Below are 16,052 nucleotides of genomic sequence, written 5' to 3' on the forward strand. Positions count from 1 at the left end.
GTAATTATTATTGTGTTACTTTGTGACAACCCGTCAAACTGGATTCTACGTTACTGCAGCGGCTGTTCTTAAATTGAACTTCACTGACGGTGAAGTCCACTAGTCATGATGAGCACCTTTATCGAGGCAAGCCTTTAGTTTTCAAAGGGAAGACTAACATAGCAGATTCATAGCTGCCGTTGCCTTTACAAAGTAACCCTTGTTAGGAAAGGCCTTCGTTTGAATTAAAGTGTATATTAATTGTTGGCAAGTTACATTGAAGCCAGCAGGCAGCTTTATGGAAAATTCAGTTGAATTGGCAATTTGTGGAAAGAATATTCTGCCCACTAATATTTTTGTTTGCATTTATTCAATAGACAGATTTATTTGACCAGCAAAACATTTCTTATCAACTATTTTCTATAACTTGTGATTGTGTGAAAGTGAAAAGCATACTGCTGAATATCCTGACCAAGAAATCATTTTGTGTGTTTGTATGATCAATGTTGTTCAAAAACAAAGGGCACGAATGATAGTTTAATTTTACTCATTGAATTTGACTAATGTACAAAATTCATAAATTTTTTTTATTGATGCATCATAGGGCTTTCATAACTTTTTCATATTTTAGAAATTATTTCTCAAAACTAGCTCTGGGACATACTGAAGTGTAGAAACTCATCTAATATTGCCACCCTTTCACATTTCTGAGGGCCCCCCCCTCCCTTGTTTAGGATCCTGAGATTGCCACATGTATAAGCGTCTGAAATAGACAGATCTCCCGCCCCTTAAACAGTGGGAAGTGGTAAAAATGCCCCTAAAGGAAAAAGGTGGACAGCTGGGAAAGTGAGTCCATACAAGAAAGTCATTGTTATTGTGCTGAATAAGTGTTTCAAGTTTCATGCAAAGCATTACCATAAAATCAGTCTCTCCTATCGCCCAGCTCCTACGAACCCCACCTGACCTCTCCCCACCCCTGTGACTTTACTGTTTTTTTTCCCCTTTTCTCATTCATTCCCCTCCTCTTCATTTGTAGCCTCAAGAGCCAGAATCCAAATTAAGAGATCTGAGATGTTATCCTCTTCAGCAGAGATTGGATTATTGCCCAGATGAATGGCTTGTGGGTGGACGTTTTTGTTTTGTTTGGAATTATTGTTCACTGTGTCACTTTTTTTTGTTTCAAGTTGGCCAGCTCCAGAGTTCAGTCCCACCCAGATAAGACTTATTGTCTACCAAGATTGTGAACGGCGAGGGAGGAATGTTCTGTTTGACTCTAAAGCAGCAAAGAAAACCGAGGAAACAGCAACCTCAGTAAGTTAATTTTTTTTTCCACATGGCTATTTGTTAAGGCTGATCTGTACATGTGAAAATTTATCACTTTATTTGGTTCATTTGTCTTGACCTATTTCCAGGTCTGTAGGTCCAGTGGGTAGGAGAGGATGAAAGAGGTGTAGCATTTATCTTATTACATGTGGTGCTGCATTTTTAAAAAAAAAATATATTCCTGGCAACAGAAGGTAGTCCAGAAATTTTAAACATTTGTCTCCTATTAGAAATGTTATATGCCCCAGGTCTAGCCACTTATGACTGCAAAGAGGGTTTTTTAAAAAAGTTTTGGGAGCAGTGTGGAAGTCAGGCATTCAACTGAATGTAGAGATGTAGAAAACATTGCCAAATATGCCCAATTTATGCATTTGTTGATGCTTGCTTCTGGTCAGCCTTAGAGGAGAATTGATTTTAGGTGTGACCACTGCTCCAGATATTTATGTCCTTTATGGGATAAGCTCTTTGCATTGATGATGATGAGCCCATTGGGAAGAAACATGCATTATGTCATGATACCACTATGAGAAGATCATTCAAAATTATGGCCTCTTATGCTCGTGATTTGGGAATTTCAGCATAATACATTATTTCTGATGTATCGGGAACCATTCTGTGTGCATAAGCAAAATGCTATGGATATTAGAAATTTTGAATTGAAAATAAAAAATTATGGAAACACTGTACATGATAGGCAATTAATATTTTAGGTCAGTGACCATTTTCAGATGCTTTGGGTATTCTACAGTCATGAAAGGCATAAATTCAAACTAGTGTAGACACAATTATATCTAGAAAATTATGACTGTGTATTCTTCAGCATAGATGCCCCCAATGGGAGTCTTGCAGAGCTGATTGGATGTTTTTTAATTTCCGCATTCTGTTTTTGTCCTGTATGTGAGATTTCGTAACATGGTAAGCGTTGTTAAGTCCTATAATAAGATATCTGAAATTGCATGGGGTAGAGAGTCGTGGAACAGGGAGAGATGAGAAGAGTAGAAAGGAAAAGCGGGTGCAGTCAGGACAGTGGAATGTGTGATCCTGGGCTGGACCCATTTTTTAACATGTTCAGGGTAGGCGTAAAAATGGAAAGGCTGAATGGAGTGGTCACATTAAAGGATTGGTTGTCAGAAAGCCAATTACGTTTGGTTTTGAGGGTAGAGTTGTTAGGCATTGTCTTTGGTTTTTATTCGTACTTGAGATGTGGGTGTTGTTGACTGAATCAACATTTGTTGCTGGTCCCTAATTGTTCAGAGGGCAGCTAAGAGTCAGCCATGTTGCTGTGGGTCCATAAGACCATAAGACACAGGAGTGGAAGTAAGGCCATTTGGCCCATCAAGTCCACTCCGCCATTTAAATCATGGCTGATGGGCGTTTCAATACCACTTCTCTGCGCTCTCCCCGTAGCCCTTAATTCCTTGTGAGATCAAGAATTTGTCGATCTCTGCCTTGAAGTCATATAACGTTCCGGCCTCCACTGCACTGTGTGGCAATGAATTCCACAAGCCCACCACTCTCTGGCTGAAGAAATGTCGTCTTATTTCCGTTTAAAATTTACCCGCTCTAATTTTAAGGCTGTGTCTGCGGGTCCTAGTCTCCCCGCATAACGGAAACAACTTCCCAGCATCCACCCCTTCTAAGCCATACAGGTCAGGAGTCACGTAGGCTAGACTGGTTTAGGGGTGGCAGATTTCCTTCCCTAAAAGGCATTAGTGAACCAAATATACTTGCATGGAACAACAACAGTGCTTATGTGGTCGCCATTCCTGATTTTTACTGAGTACTAACTTCACACTCCACCACTTGCCCTTGTGGGATTTGAACATGTCCCCAGAAGAATAACCTGGAGTTTGGAATACTAATTCAGTGATATTACCAATGTATCATTGCCTTTGCAATTTGCCTCTGCCAAATTGTCTGCATTCCATTTCCATCATCTTAACCAAGGATTTGTTGGAATAGAGTGGCTTTAAGCTTTTAGAATAAGGCTAGCAATGGCAGCTTCACTTTCAGTTAGTTTTTATAATGGACTATAGGATGGTGGTGAGATACTTGTGTAAAGAGGTGTAATCTCTGTTTCTCAGTGTATTGGTAATGCTGGGATCAATTTATTGGCTAGGAGTTGAAATGATGTTCAGTGAGTGGCCAGAAATAAGAGGGATAAAAAGGGAATTTGCATTTAGGATGAACATTACATGGTCTTCACAAGCATGTCCCAGCGAATGAGTTACTTTTTTGTTGAACTGTGCTTGCTGATGCAGTTTAGAAAACACGTACAAACATATGAATTAGGAATAGGGTTCAGCTGTGTGGCCTTCCTAGTTGCCTCCATCATTCAGCAAGATCATTGCTGATCTGACATGGCCTCAACCCCATATTCCCACCTATCTCCACTAACATTGACTTACTTGTTAGGTAATAATCTAACTCTGCCTTATAAGTAATTAATGACCCTGACTCCATTGGGCTCTATAATGGAAGGAAAAATGCTAATGTTCTGAAATGAACCACAAAGTGTGAGATGTATCAAAACTAGCATTCATTTTTAACAATTCTTCAAAGTGAAGTAGATACTCTCATGTGATAATGGGAACTGCAGATGCTGGAGAATTCCAAGATAATAAAATGTGAGGCTGGATGAACACAGCAGGCCAAGCAGCATCTCAGGAGCACAAAAGCTCAAAACCTTTTGTGCTCCTGAGATGCTGCTTGGCCTGCTGTGTTCATCCAGCCTCACATTTTATTATCTTAGATACTCTCATGTAATGTGAACCCTTTTTAAAAACAATGCATTTGTAGGATAATGACTTTTTTAGTCATGTCAGCCTTCATAGCAGGAAGAGGAGCTTGATTCCTGGGAATCTAATGGTTAATCAAAAAACTAAAACCAAATGAAGTATAAGGAGGAAATAGTTTTCGAATAAATTGTGGCACCAGAGAATGACAAATTCTGAAAATGTTATGCAAGTTGAGGAAATTATTGATATTCAGCCATAATATTTGGAAGTGGTCTCAATTTTAGATTTAAAGTTTATCCATTATTTAAGAACAGTGATAAAATCTAGAAAATTATTTATCTCATAATTGTCGCAGGCAAGTTGTTTGTGCTTAAAACTTAGGACCGAGGGTGCATGTGATTTTAAAAAAAATATTGGCCCTCTCCAATAGCTCAATGTCAATTGATCTTTTTTAAAAAAAGTAGGTCACTTCATATAAACTTAAGTTTATTTTTAAGGAAGTACCACAAAGGGATATCTGTGATGTCATTTATGTGGAGTTTCAGAAGGCATTCAACAAGGTTCTGTGTAAGAGACAAATAGCCAAAATTATTCTGAAGTCACATTATTGACCAGGTGAGGAAATAGGTTTAATCTTAGAAGACAAAGTGGGGATAATAGGTAGATACTCAAATTGGAAGCAAGTAACTGATGATGTCCCATAATAATCTATACCAGGCCTCAACTGTTTACTATGCAGTATTAATCCCTTACTCAGTATAATAGAGTGCAATATATTGCAAGTTATTGAATACACAGTGATCACTGACATGGTAAGTAGTGTGAATGAGTGTCACAAGGAATTTAGAATCGTATGTGATTTCATTGAAACGTTCAAGAACTTGAAGGGGCTTGACAGGGTAGGTACAAAAAAAAGTTATTTACATGGCGAAGCAATCTAGAATGAGGGAGCAAAGTTTCAGGATAAAGCGTGGAGAAGGGTGTGATCATGTGGGATTGACGGTCAACCATAGACCATGACATAAGAGCAGAATTAGGCCATTCGGTCCATCGAATCTGCTCTGCCATTTGATCATGGATGTGTTTCTTAACTCCCCCCATTCTCCTGCCCTCTCCCAGACACCCTTGATCTCCATACTAATCAAGAACCTAAGTATCTCTGTTTTGTATACACTCAATGATTTGGCTTCAACGGCCTTCTACAGAAATGGGTTCCATCGATTCACCATCCTCTGGCTGAAGAAACACCCCTTATCTTTGTTCTAAAGGACAGTCCCTTCAATTTGAGGCTGTGGCTTTGGGTCCTAGTCTCTCCGACTGGTGGAAACATCATTTCCACGGCCACTCTATCCAGGTTCTCTGTATTTATAAAGTCATCGAGACACTAGGTATGGAAACAGACCCTTTGGTCCAAGTAGTTCATGCTGATCATGTTCCCAAACTAACGTAGTCCCACTTGCCTGCGTTTAGCCTGTATCTCTCCAAAACTTTTCTATTCATGTACTTATCCAAATATCTTTTAAATGTTGTAACTGTATCTGCATCCAGCACCTCCTCTGGCACTCCATTCTACACTCGAACCACACTGTGTAAAAAGAAAAAAGTTGCCCATCATGTTCTTTTAGAAATAGTAGGAACTGCAGATGCTGGAGTATCTGAGATAACAAGGTGTAGAGCTGGATGAACACAGCAGGCCAAGCAGCATCAGAGGAGCAGGAAGGCTGACGTTTCAGGCCTAGACCCCTCTTCTGAAAATTTTCTGATGAAGGGTCTAGGCCCAAAATGTCAGCCTTCCTGCTCCTGATGCTGCTTGGCCTGCGGTGTTCATCCATTTGTACACCTTGTTATGTCATGTTCTTATGGAATCTTTCTTCTCTCACCTTAAAAATATGCCCCCTAGTTTTGAACTCGCCCGTCTTAGGGAAGAGACCTTTGCTATGCCCCTCATGATTTTATAAATCTCTAAGGTCACTCGTTGATCCCCATGAGGTCCCCCTCTCATCTTTTTAAATGCCATTGAGTACAGACCCAGAGTCCTCCACTGCATGCCATATGACAAGTCCTTCATCCCCTGGGTTCTTGTAAACCTCCTGTGTGTCCCCTCCAATGTCAGCATACCCTTCCCGAGATACAGGGCCCAAACCTGCTCATAATATTCCAGATGAGCCTGATTCTTACACAGTCTCAGCGGTACATTTTTGCTCTGTATTCGAGCCCTCTTTAAATGAATGTTAACATTGCATTTGGCTTCCTAACAGCCAACTGAACCTCTAACTTAACAGTCAGAGAACCTGAACTAGGACTCCCAAGACCCATTTGAACTTCAGATTTCCGAAGACTTTCCTCATTTAGGAAATAGCCTGCACTGACATTCTTCCTAGGCTCACATTGTCCAGCATTGTATTCCAACTGCCACTTCTTTGCCCACACCTATCCTGTCCAGGTCCTTCTGCAGTGTCCCTGCTTCCTCAATGCTACTTGTCCCTGCACCTATCTCTGTACCAATTGCATACTTAGCCACATTGCTGTCAGTTTGTTTTGTCCAGATCATTAATGTGGAATACGAATGGTTGTAGTCCCAACACTGACTCAGTGAAATTCCACTAGTCATTGGCTGCCGTCCTGAAAAATACCCTTTTATATGTACTCTCTGCCGTTTCCCAATCAGTCAATCTTCTATCCATTCCAATACCTTGCCCTTATCACCATGGTCTCTGATCTTACTTAGCAGCGTTCTGTGTTGCACCTTGTGAAGGACCTCTGGAAATCCAGATCATTTATGTCCACTGGCTCACCTTGGTCCAACCCTAGCAGATTTGTCAGGCATGGCCTGCCTTTGAGGAAGCTGTGCTGACTCAGCCCTGTTTTATATGCACTTCCTAGTAGTCAATCTCGTCCTTTAATAATGGACTCTCAAAAATCTTGCCAGTGACCAATTCTTTTATATTACTCACTAGCTTACTGTTCTATTCATCTTCTCTTCTATTCCTTTTATTTAAGTTGCCCTGTGTTAGTTTTTAAAGGCTTCCCAATCCTTTGGCTTCTCACTAATCTCCAAAATTTGTGCTCTCTTTTGTTTTTGTGCTGTCCCTGATTTCCCTGGTCAATCATTGTGGAGATTGCTTTACTTACTGTTGAGAATTTTTGGAATTATCTACCTCCAGAGAATTGTGGATATACCATCATTCGGTTTATTTAATGCAGAGATTGGCTGATTGCTCTGGTTTCTCTGGGAACCGAGGGATATGGGGAGTGGAAAGAAAAGTGGAGTTGACAACCATCATCGACCTTAACGCTAGTGAATGGCAGGGCACACACTGGGCCATGCGATCTTCTGACATTTTGTTCATTCAGTGTTACTTTTAAAGTATCAAATGCAGGTTGTATACTATTGTCATTTACACATGATAGATCATCATAGAATTATGATTCTAGGGTCTGATGGCACAATGGTAGTGTTCTTACTTTTGAGCCAGAAGACCCAGGTTCGAGTCCTGTCAGTTCTGTTGGAGTCTCAACATTGCTAAACAGGTTAATTAAAAAATATCTAGGATTCTGTTTCTTCAGCACAGGAGGAGATCATTTGGTCCATTGGTTTTGCTGTGTCTTTCTTAAAAAAAAATGCAATTCAGTAGTTCCACTTCTCTGCTCTTCTTATTTCCACACTGTTTTCTCTAAGTAGTGCAAAACCGTTCCTTCTCCAGTCACCTTCAATCTGTGCCTTCTGACATAATACTTTGTAATTGTCTTCCCTTTCTACCATTTGCTGCTTTTTTTCCCAAATGACCTTTGCTAACCTTTACAATCTTTCTATTTGCAGAAAGTATGCAATGATATCCAAGTGAAGATTCTTGAGAAATGCTGTCATACAAAATGCAATACATATACCAGCTCTTCAGACAGCCTGTCTTCTTCTTCTTCATCAGCTCCAAATGCTAAAGATCAATCTTCGAAATGCCAGGTAAGGCTCGAATATATGCACTTTTGACTGTGTCATTTAAGTCTCCCTGAAACTAATCCTTTTGAGGATCGTGACCTGAAATTTCTATTGAGTGAATTTTAATTCATGAATCATTGTAAGATGTCCTTTTGGAGGCTGGCTAAAAGTTTTTTTTTAGACATGTTATCTCATTCAACTTAAACTATCATGGATGTGTCAACTAAAATTGCAGCTGAGCATCCTGTTGGATATTTGAAGCTTTGAAATTTTATCTACTTGAATTGTGAAAAATATTTCTCAATACACCATCAGTGTTCTCCTATCATTTGTATCCGGAATGATGACATTTTAAGCTTTATTACTCCGTTTATAATGTTGGTAATTAATTTCTATTGATAAATGGGCCTATGGGAACTGGAGAAAGCAACCCCTCTCATGGTTCACTCACCAGACATCGCTTTTGATAAAAACAATCCTTGCTAATAACTTTTGATACTTGGCAATGACTGGTCAAGTTAACTTGATGGCATTTAAGTGCCAGAAATTCGGATAGCCTAAGAAATTTCATTGGCATATCTCAAGGTAGCTAGCATTTTAAACCACTACGACATCTAGTTGCTTTCATCTGTTCCAACATGAAATTAGAAACTGTTGATTTGAATATTACAGAAACATCATAAAGTTGTAGATCATAATTTAGACGATACTAATGTTGACCGTATCGTGAGTGAAATTTTCCTTGGGTTGGTGCGAAGTATTGTAATTAGGGCTATATTGTAAAAAAATAAATGCCTGTAATGCTACCCCTTGTAACACATCTGGCACAATGCAATGAATATTTGAAGCGTCTCTTCGGACATGTGTTCTCAAATTGAAATTTTAAATGGGAATGGGAATTTAGCAATTTATTTTTAATCAGTCTGGTGTTTTTTGGTACACTGGTGCTAGTTATGGAGAAACTAGCCTTGACATTAAAACTTGTAACAGGTGTTAGAAAATTATAAAATATAAACAAGTTTTCTAGACAACTAGAATGCACTGGTAATCTATGCATATCAAAAGCAGCTAATTACTGAGATGAAGCTGCTTCCAGACTGGAAGAGAGAGACTGATGTGCTGATACAAAACCTGCAAAACTGTAAGATAATGACGTGTGTGTGTGTGTGTGTGTGTGTGTGTGTGTGTGTGTGTGTGTGTGTGTGTGTGTGTGTGTGTGTGAATATGTGGACTGGGGCTGCAGAGTACATGAGGTGAAAGTGTATGAATATATCTACTTTTCGTCAGCGAATAGAAAACTTTCCTTTTGGATAAGGAGAGAAAAGCTTATACCTGCATTTAGCATTTCGATTCAGAACCGGGATTATTAGCTTTTAGGTCCTATGTACTTATTTTTCTCTCTTTCCTCCTCCTCCCTCCCTGCTTAATCCCCACAAGTAAAGCTAATCACTGTGATCCACTTGATGACCTGTGTGTGTCAAGAGTGCATGGAGTTCACTTCTCTTGATCAGTAGCAGTCTACATGACTTGGTATTCCTTACAACTGATTTCCAAAGATATTGACTTGTTTTGGGAGGAAGCACTAGTGTTTTTTGTACAATGCGTGAGTCAACAAACTGTCAACATGTGATATTTCTGCAATATTTGGAACGTAGTGCACGCTGACGTTTTATGAGTCCCTGGGATACCACATTGGAAATCAAGTCCCCGAGTCATCATGAAAGTTAAAGATTTTTAAAAAGTGTAACATTCCCCAATCTAACTCTTTTCAGATCCAGGTCGATTCGAAAGCACAGTCCAGCTTTCTGCACTAAGAATTCCTATTTATTGCAAGTAATTAGATCGGAAAGATAGTTCAGTAGCCTTTGTTCCTAGGTGCTGTTGTTGAAATGGTCCTAATGACTCTTCTGGCCAGCAAAAGGCTTCAGTTGTCTTTTTCTGGTTGTTAAGAGACATGACATGGCTGGATTCCTAATTTAAAAAAATCTCTGACTTATTTTAAAAGTTCCCAACTTGTAACTGTTGCAGGAAAAATAAACTGCCTGTCTTTGGGCTTATAGTGAGTCTTGACTATAGAATATAGAGAGACTGCTCCTAACCATGGGAAGAGCTGCACATTTCTCTGTCTGTCTATGTCTGTTTCTCACGCTTCCCCTCTTCCTCCTAAGTCTGTGTCCTGCACTCTCTCACCCATGCCCATTAACAACTCTGACTCAGTCCACAATTATTATAAAACAATGTGGTACTTGGAGTTTCAGCCATATATATTAATGGTTGATTTTTTTTCCCTATTCCTTGTGATGTGCTACAATTTCTTTTTTTTTGTGAAGATTGAAGTGGTCGAAAATTTACTTATAAATTAAATCAATCTGTTAAAATGTGTTTTCGTTTCCTAGAATGAGACTTTTAAAATTGCACATTATTTAGATTTACATGACCGAGTACATGTAGTCCTAATATAATAATTAGACAGTAGTCTCTGTGTTTTTAAGACATCTTCAAATCAATAACAGGATATTTATTTTTGTTCCTTTCCAGAATTCTCGGCCGTCCTCTGATGCCAACATGCTTGGTGAAATGATGTTTGGGTCTGTGGCAATGAGCTACAAAGGTTCCACATTAAAAATCCACCAGATACGGTTAGAAGACTTTGCATTCTAACACGTTGCAACATCTTTGTTATTTAACCAACTTGCACTGTCAGCTTTTAAAGCTTTTTTACGTTCAAAGAAGAAAATTAAATTCTGGATGGATTATCAAGTAGAAAAACCTGGCTCAGCCAAAGGTGTTTTTTTTTGTTTTTGTCTTATGTTTGCAGTTGAGTCGATTTTATGACATGTTAGGATTATTTAAATGGCTTCATAAAGGACATATATCCACTTTCATTTGCCCCTTCATTCATACTATTGAAGATTTGTATATTCCAGCTGATGGTTCTCAGCTGATTCTTGTTACCATGTTTCAGATTTGTTGATTTAGAGATTACCAGTCAGACATATTCGATGTACATGGGGGCTCCTGTGGTAAAGTAGTAGTGACCTCACCTCTTGGTCAGAAAGCCTGAATTCACATACCATCTGCTCCATTTGTGCGTCATGATGTGTCTGAGCAGGCTGATTTAAAATACCTACGCTCTGATAGATTTTCTTTTGTGACTTCCACTTATCCCTACAGCACACCCTGAATGTGATTTCAGAGAAAATTCATCCTAGGCATCTCCATCACTTCACATGTCCCCATATCATTTTAAGGATAACCTTACAGAGGATATTGTGCCACTTAAATATTAGAAGTAAAGTAAAACCTCTGCCTGTCCCATGTGCCACCCCAAAACCTTCCCAAATTGCAAAGGTTGTGTCGAGGTTTAACTGTGCTGGGTACATTGCACCAGGTATGCTTAGAAGGGATTTCCTTCAGGAGATCTATTGGAGTGGTGCTATTCACTCTGGCAATGAGGAGCAACCCTGTTAAGGCCCAAAAAGAAACTTTGTCCATATTCCTGATGAAACAAAGTGCTGTCTTTAGGAAAACAATTGACAGTCTTTGGGATAGGTCTGCTTTACCCTATGAAGGCTTTGCAACCCCTTTTCAACTGGCAGGGGTGGAACGTATGAATGGAATTTCCTACATTTGCCCGAAACCTCTCCCAAACATGACCACCGCTCTCGACTCAGTATCGGTTCCAACTCTATCTCTGGAAATTAGAGGGATTTGCAAAGTGAACAGAAACTCAGCAGGTTTAATCTGAAATTTGAGTTCTCCCTTTTTCTCCCTTTTGGGCAAGTAGGGAGCAGGTTGGTGACGTTCTCTCTGCTTTCCTACAGCTTTTGAGAAATTTTGAGTCCTTTACTTTCCACCTATAAGATTTAGAAATTGAGGCAATAATACAAATACTTAACTGTTCTTAAAATTGCACACATTCTTGCATACCAAAATGTTGAGCGTAATTCACACTGCCTTTTAGTACTTCAACTTTAATAGGCTTTAAGTTTACAATTAAATGTTTTGTGTATTCAGAGTACTTCATGGAGACTAAAATTTATATATGTAGTTTTTAAAAAAATTGTGCTGCCATTTCTACAGTTCAAGGAAATTTTCATCTTTTTAGGTAAAAGCTATCTTTGACTTTGAGTTATTTTCTAAATAATCTTGCTCAATTTTCTCTCCAGGTCTCCACCTCAGCTAATGCTGAGTAAAGTTTTCACAGCTCGTACTGGAGGTAGTGTCACTGGAAGCCTCAACACGTGGGTACTATTTCCATTAGATAAACAAGTTTTTCAGTACATTTTATGCATCCAAATGTAAAGATGTTTTGAGAATGAACTTCCCTCTTTCCCATAAAAGCTGTCTGAAAAAACAATGTTAAAATTTGTAGCAGAACAGGTGGTGGAGAAAAAATCCGCTGTGCATCTTTCACATGAATGTAAAGCAGGAATGCGTTTTCAATGAGTACTGATGCGAGATTTTATTTTGTTTCCTGAAACAATACTTGTAAATTGATTTGCACTTTCCAGTGGACCCACAACTGCCCGTAATACTTCAGCTGAGTCCAACAGGTTTCTTATCCCAAGTTCAACATTACCTCATTGCTCTTGTATTCTACACCTGCATTAAAAACCCAGAAACACTGCATGCTTTACGTACTGCGGTCTTACCTGTCCTATCACCTTCAATGATCTGTGCACATGTACACTAAAGTCCCTCTGCTCCTGTACCCCCTTTACAATTGAAACCTTTAATGTTGTTTTTCAGTATTCCTCTTACCACAGTGCATCACTTTATACTTCCCTGCATTGAACCTCATCAGTTTCCTGTCTGTCTCCTCCACCAACTTGTCCATGTTGTTTTGCTTTGGAATTCCGCACTGTCCTGCTCACGGCTTGTAATTTTTCCAAGTTTTGTTCAGGTGGAAACTTTAAAATTTATCCTGTATACTGAGATTTAGACTGTTCAAATAAATATCAGGAAAAGCAAGACTCTGTCTGTGAGAGAGCCTCTGTGAGTGCTTTTAGAGATGGCAGGTGGGCATCAGACACAGAGAGGCCAGTCAGAGTTGCCAGAGGCTGAGAATAGTGAGTGTTGCTGAGGGAGGATGCCACAGGATAGAGGAATGCTTCCAGTGCTGGAACCATCAGGCAATTTGCAGCACCCAGAAATATTGGGTGGACATGTCTGCAGGGAGGCATCTTTCACTTCAATAAATGTGCTGAAAGTAAAGTTTTTTTTTATGCTGCTTTTAGGATCACATCATGTTGTCATTCTGATATGTACTACTGTTCTTTCTGCAGATGAACTACAGACCTTTCTCTCTATAAAACAAAATGGCTGGGCCTTGGGGTGGGGAGGGGGTGGTGAAATGCTGGCTAATCTGTAATGCCATGGCTTTAATTGGCCTCCTGCCACTGCTGGGGAGGGTGTCATCTGGGTGTGCAGCATGCCCCTTGACAAAGGTAGAGATAGGAAAACATCAGGGTGCTAGCCCAACTCGATCTTCTCCAAGAGTCTCCTGCACACTGAAATGGTGAAGAAGATAATAATGCAGAGGTCATCATTTATAAGTTTCAAAGATACTTATTAATAATCTCATGTTTCTTGTTTTGAGCCGTTTGACAGTGCATATGTGTAGAAATCGTTGATTCCATATGTTGCACGATAGTGCACAGTATATAGCACCATATGATGTTACAGAGAGAGTTACACCCAGATTGCTGCTTCCCACATTGAAGCATAAATGAAAAAAAAGGAGCAATACAGTGCCATTTAAGTTTCTTGGTGTTTACTTAATGGTCATTTTACGTGAAGAAATGAAACAGTAGAATGAGTAACTTTAATGACTCACCTTATTTTGTGCTTTATCTTGTGACTGTTGATGAGATATGTCTAGATGTTGAACATTTATGTGTGCGTTTTTAATTATTCATTAAGGTTACAAGACAGTCTGGAATGTATTAATCAGGACACTACTACATCAAAACCTTACCCAGATCAAAATATTTTGATGAACAGCCTTATAGGTAAGTTCCACTCAGACTTGGTTTTGAGGTACTTTGAATTTTCACACTTCAGATTGACTCTCCCTCAAATGTCCTATAGACAAGACAGAAATAATTTGCTTTATTTCAGGATTTAAACTTAGCAGTTAGCAGCCAACAAGACCGTACAACACTGGACTTGATATCTGAAACTGTGGGTTGTTTGACACGTTGTATGTTGCCCTGTGTAAATCCAATGTGTTGGCAGATGTCACGTATCTGAAAATTTTGAAGTTGAATTATCCAATGGTGCCTTTTACTTTGGTATATTTGCAAGGGCAATGTTTCCATTATCATTTTCAGACTAACTGTCAGCCCTTCCATCTGATGGAGCAACTACTTAGTGGGTTATCTGTGATGCACCTTTTAGATTCTGTTCACTAATCCACTCCTTGAAAGTTCCCAATAAATGTTGAATCTTGAAACTTTTCTACTGTTAAATTGCTGGTAATTATTACAGTCTGCTGAGAGTGTAGGAGTTTTGAGGTCGTTTGATCTAAAACGACCCTCCTTTGTAATGGTATGGATCCAGTTCAGCCTGATACCTGAACCAGGACTTTAGTGTACCAAGGGAGTGGTGATTGTCAGGTCAATGTGACTTGTTGATAGAATTTTGTGAAGTGGGCCTGTCACTGATGATTACTGTTCTTCCCACTCAGATAAACAGAGTCCTGTTGGTAGGGATCTTGCTGCTTCTCTGGAAATGCCGTCCTAGCTTACCTGTGCTTTATTCTGGTTAACTTCACAATTTCAGCTCGTTAAATCTTAGTGTCTTAACCATAGCTGGTTAAATCTCAACATAACATACAGACAAGATGAATTGAATGGCATATTTTTATGCTCGGAATTTGTGATTCTGTGTAAAGCATCCGGTCACCTAAATTTTATCCTTCAAATTTAAAAGAGCCAGTTTTTTTTCTATCAGGGTTGTGGTTACTGTGGTGGATAAGTTGTATTCTCCAGTTGTTTGTATGTCACTCTGAGCCTGCTCTTCGTGCATGGGTGTCAACAGCCTGTGGATGAATGTTTCTTTGATCAATCATTTCCATGTTAAAATGGCACCAGTGACCCCCAAAATAAGTAAGGAAGTAAGCTGTCAAGGTAGACAGTGTGCAAAGGGATATAGAGAGCTTAAGAGAGTGGCCGAAAAATTAACAGGTTGAGAATAATACGGGAAAATGTGAACTTGTCCACTTTTGACACGAAGAACACAAAATCAGTGCACTATTTAAATGGTAAGCGATTGTATAACTCTGGCACAGAGGGGCATGGTATCCTGGTATGTGAGTCACACGTTAGAAGGTGCAGAAAGTGATTAAATGGAAGGTCAGCACAAGCAGAATGGAATATACAAGTCAGGAAATTCTACTACAGATGTACGGGGTGCTGGTGAGATCATGTCTCTGGTACTGTGTACAGTTTTAGACATATTATTTGAAAATGGCAAACAGTTATGTTGGAAGCAGCTCAGATGCATTCCAAGGATGAGCTAATTATTTTCTGAATAAAGATTGAATAGTTTGGGACTATACCCACTGAAGTTTAGAAGAATAAAAGACAATCTTAATGGAAAATACATGATCCTGAGAGCACTTGATAAGGTGGATCCCAGAATGATGTTTCCTTTTGTGGGGAGACTGGAACCAAAATGAGAAATCTCCCTTTTTAAGATCAAATTATTTTCCAAAGGGTCATTAGCCTGTACAATTATGTTCCCCAGAAAGGACTGGAGACTAGGTCATTGCATTTATTCAAGGCAGGTTTAAATAGATGTTTACTGGACATGGGAGTTGAAGGTATTGGAACAGCAGACACATAGGGGGGAAGTTAAGACCACAATTAGATCAGCCACGATCTTTCTTAATCTTGGATGGCTTGCCTTGCTTCTCTAAGTCTTATGTTGCCGTGCCGACAGTTAAGAACCATTTTTGTGTGTAAGGTTGAAAATGTGAGCTTATGTCAGTGATGATGTGTAATGATATGCTTTGGTTCTGTAGGGTTTTGTGGCACAACTTTTAAATTCAATATGAAGTGAAAATTAAT

At 39.3% G+C, this 16,052-nt stretch overlaps 1 protein-coding gene across 3 annotated transcripts in view; it reads left to right on the forward strand.

The window, feature by feature from the left end:
• Positions 1 to 16,052, forward strand: part of fnip1 (folliculin interacting protein 1) — a 128,952-nt gene that overhangs the window by 73,958 nt on the left and 38,942 nt on the right. For all 3 annotated transcript variants that reach the window (XM_048543206.2, XM_048543207.2, XM_048543208.2), the window contains exons 2-6: positions 1,164 to 1,290; positions 7,861 to 8,001; positions 10,516 to 10,616; positions 12,147 to 12,221; positions 13,903 to 13,991. In XM_048543206.2, coding sequence (XP_048399163.1) covers positions 1,164 to 1,290; positions 7,861 to 8,001; positions 10,516 to 10,616; positions 12,147 to 12,221; positions 13,903 to 13,991 — 533 coding nt within the window. The remainder of the gene's footprint in view (positions 1 to 1,163; positions 1,291 to 7,860; positions 8,002 to 10,515; positions 10,617 to 12,146; positions 12,222 to 13,902; positions 13,992 to 16,052) is intronic.

This window comes from Stegostoma tigrinum, chromosome 13 (genome assembly GCF_030684315.1).
Source record: "Stegostoma tigrinum isolate sSteTig4 chromosome 13, sSteTig4.hap1, whole genome shotgun sequence".
Taxonomy (NCBI): domain Eukaryota; kingdom Metazoa; phylum Chordata; class Chondrichthyes; order Orectolobiformes; family Stegostomatidae; genus Stegostoma; species Stegostoma tigrinum.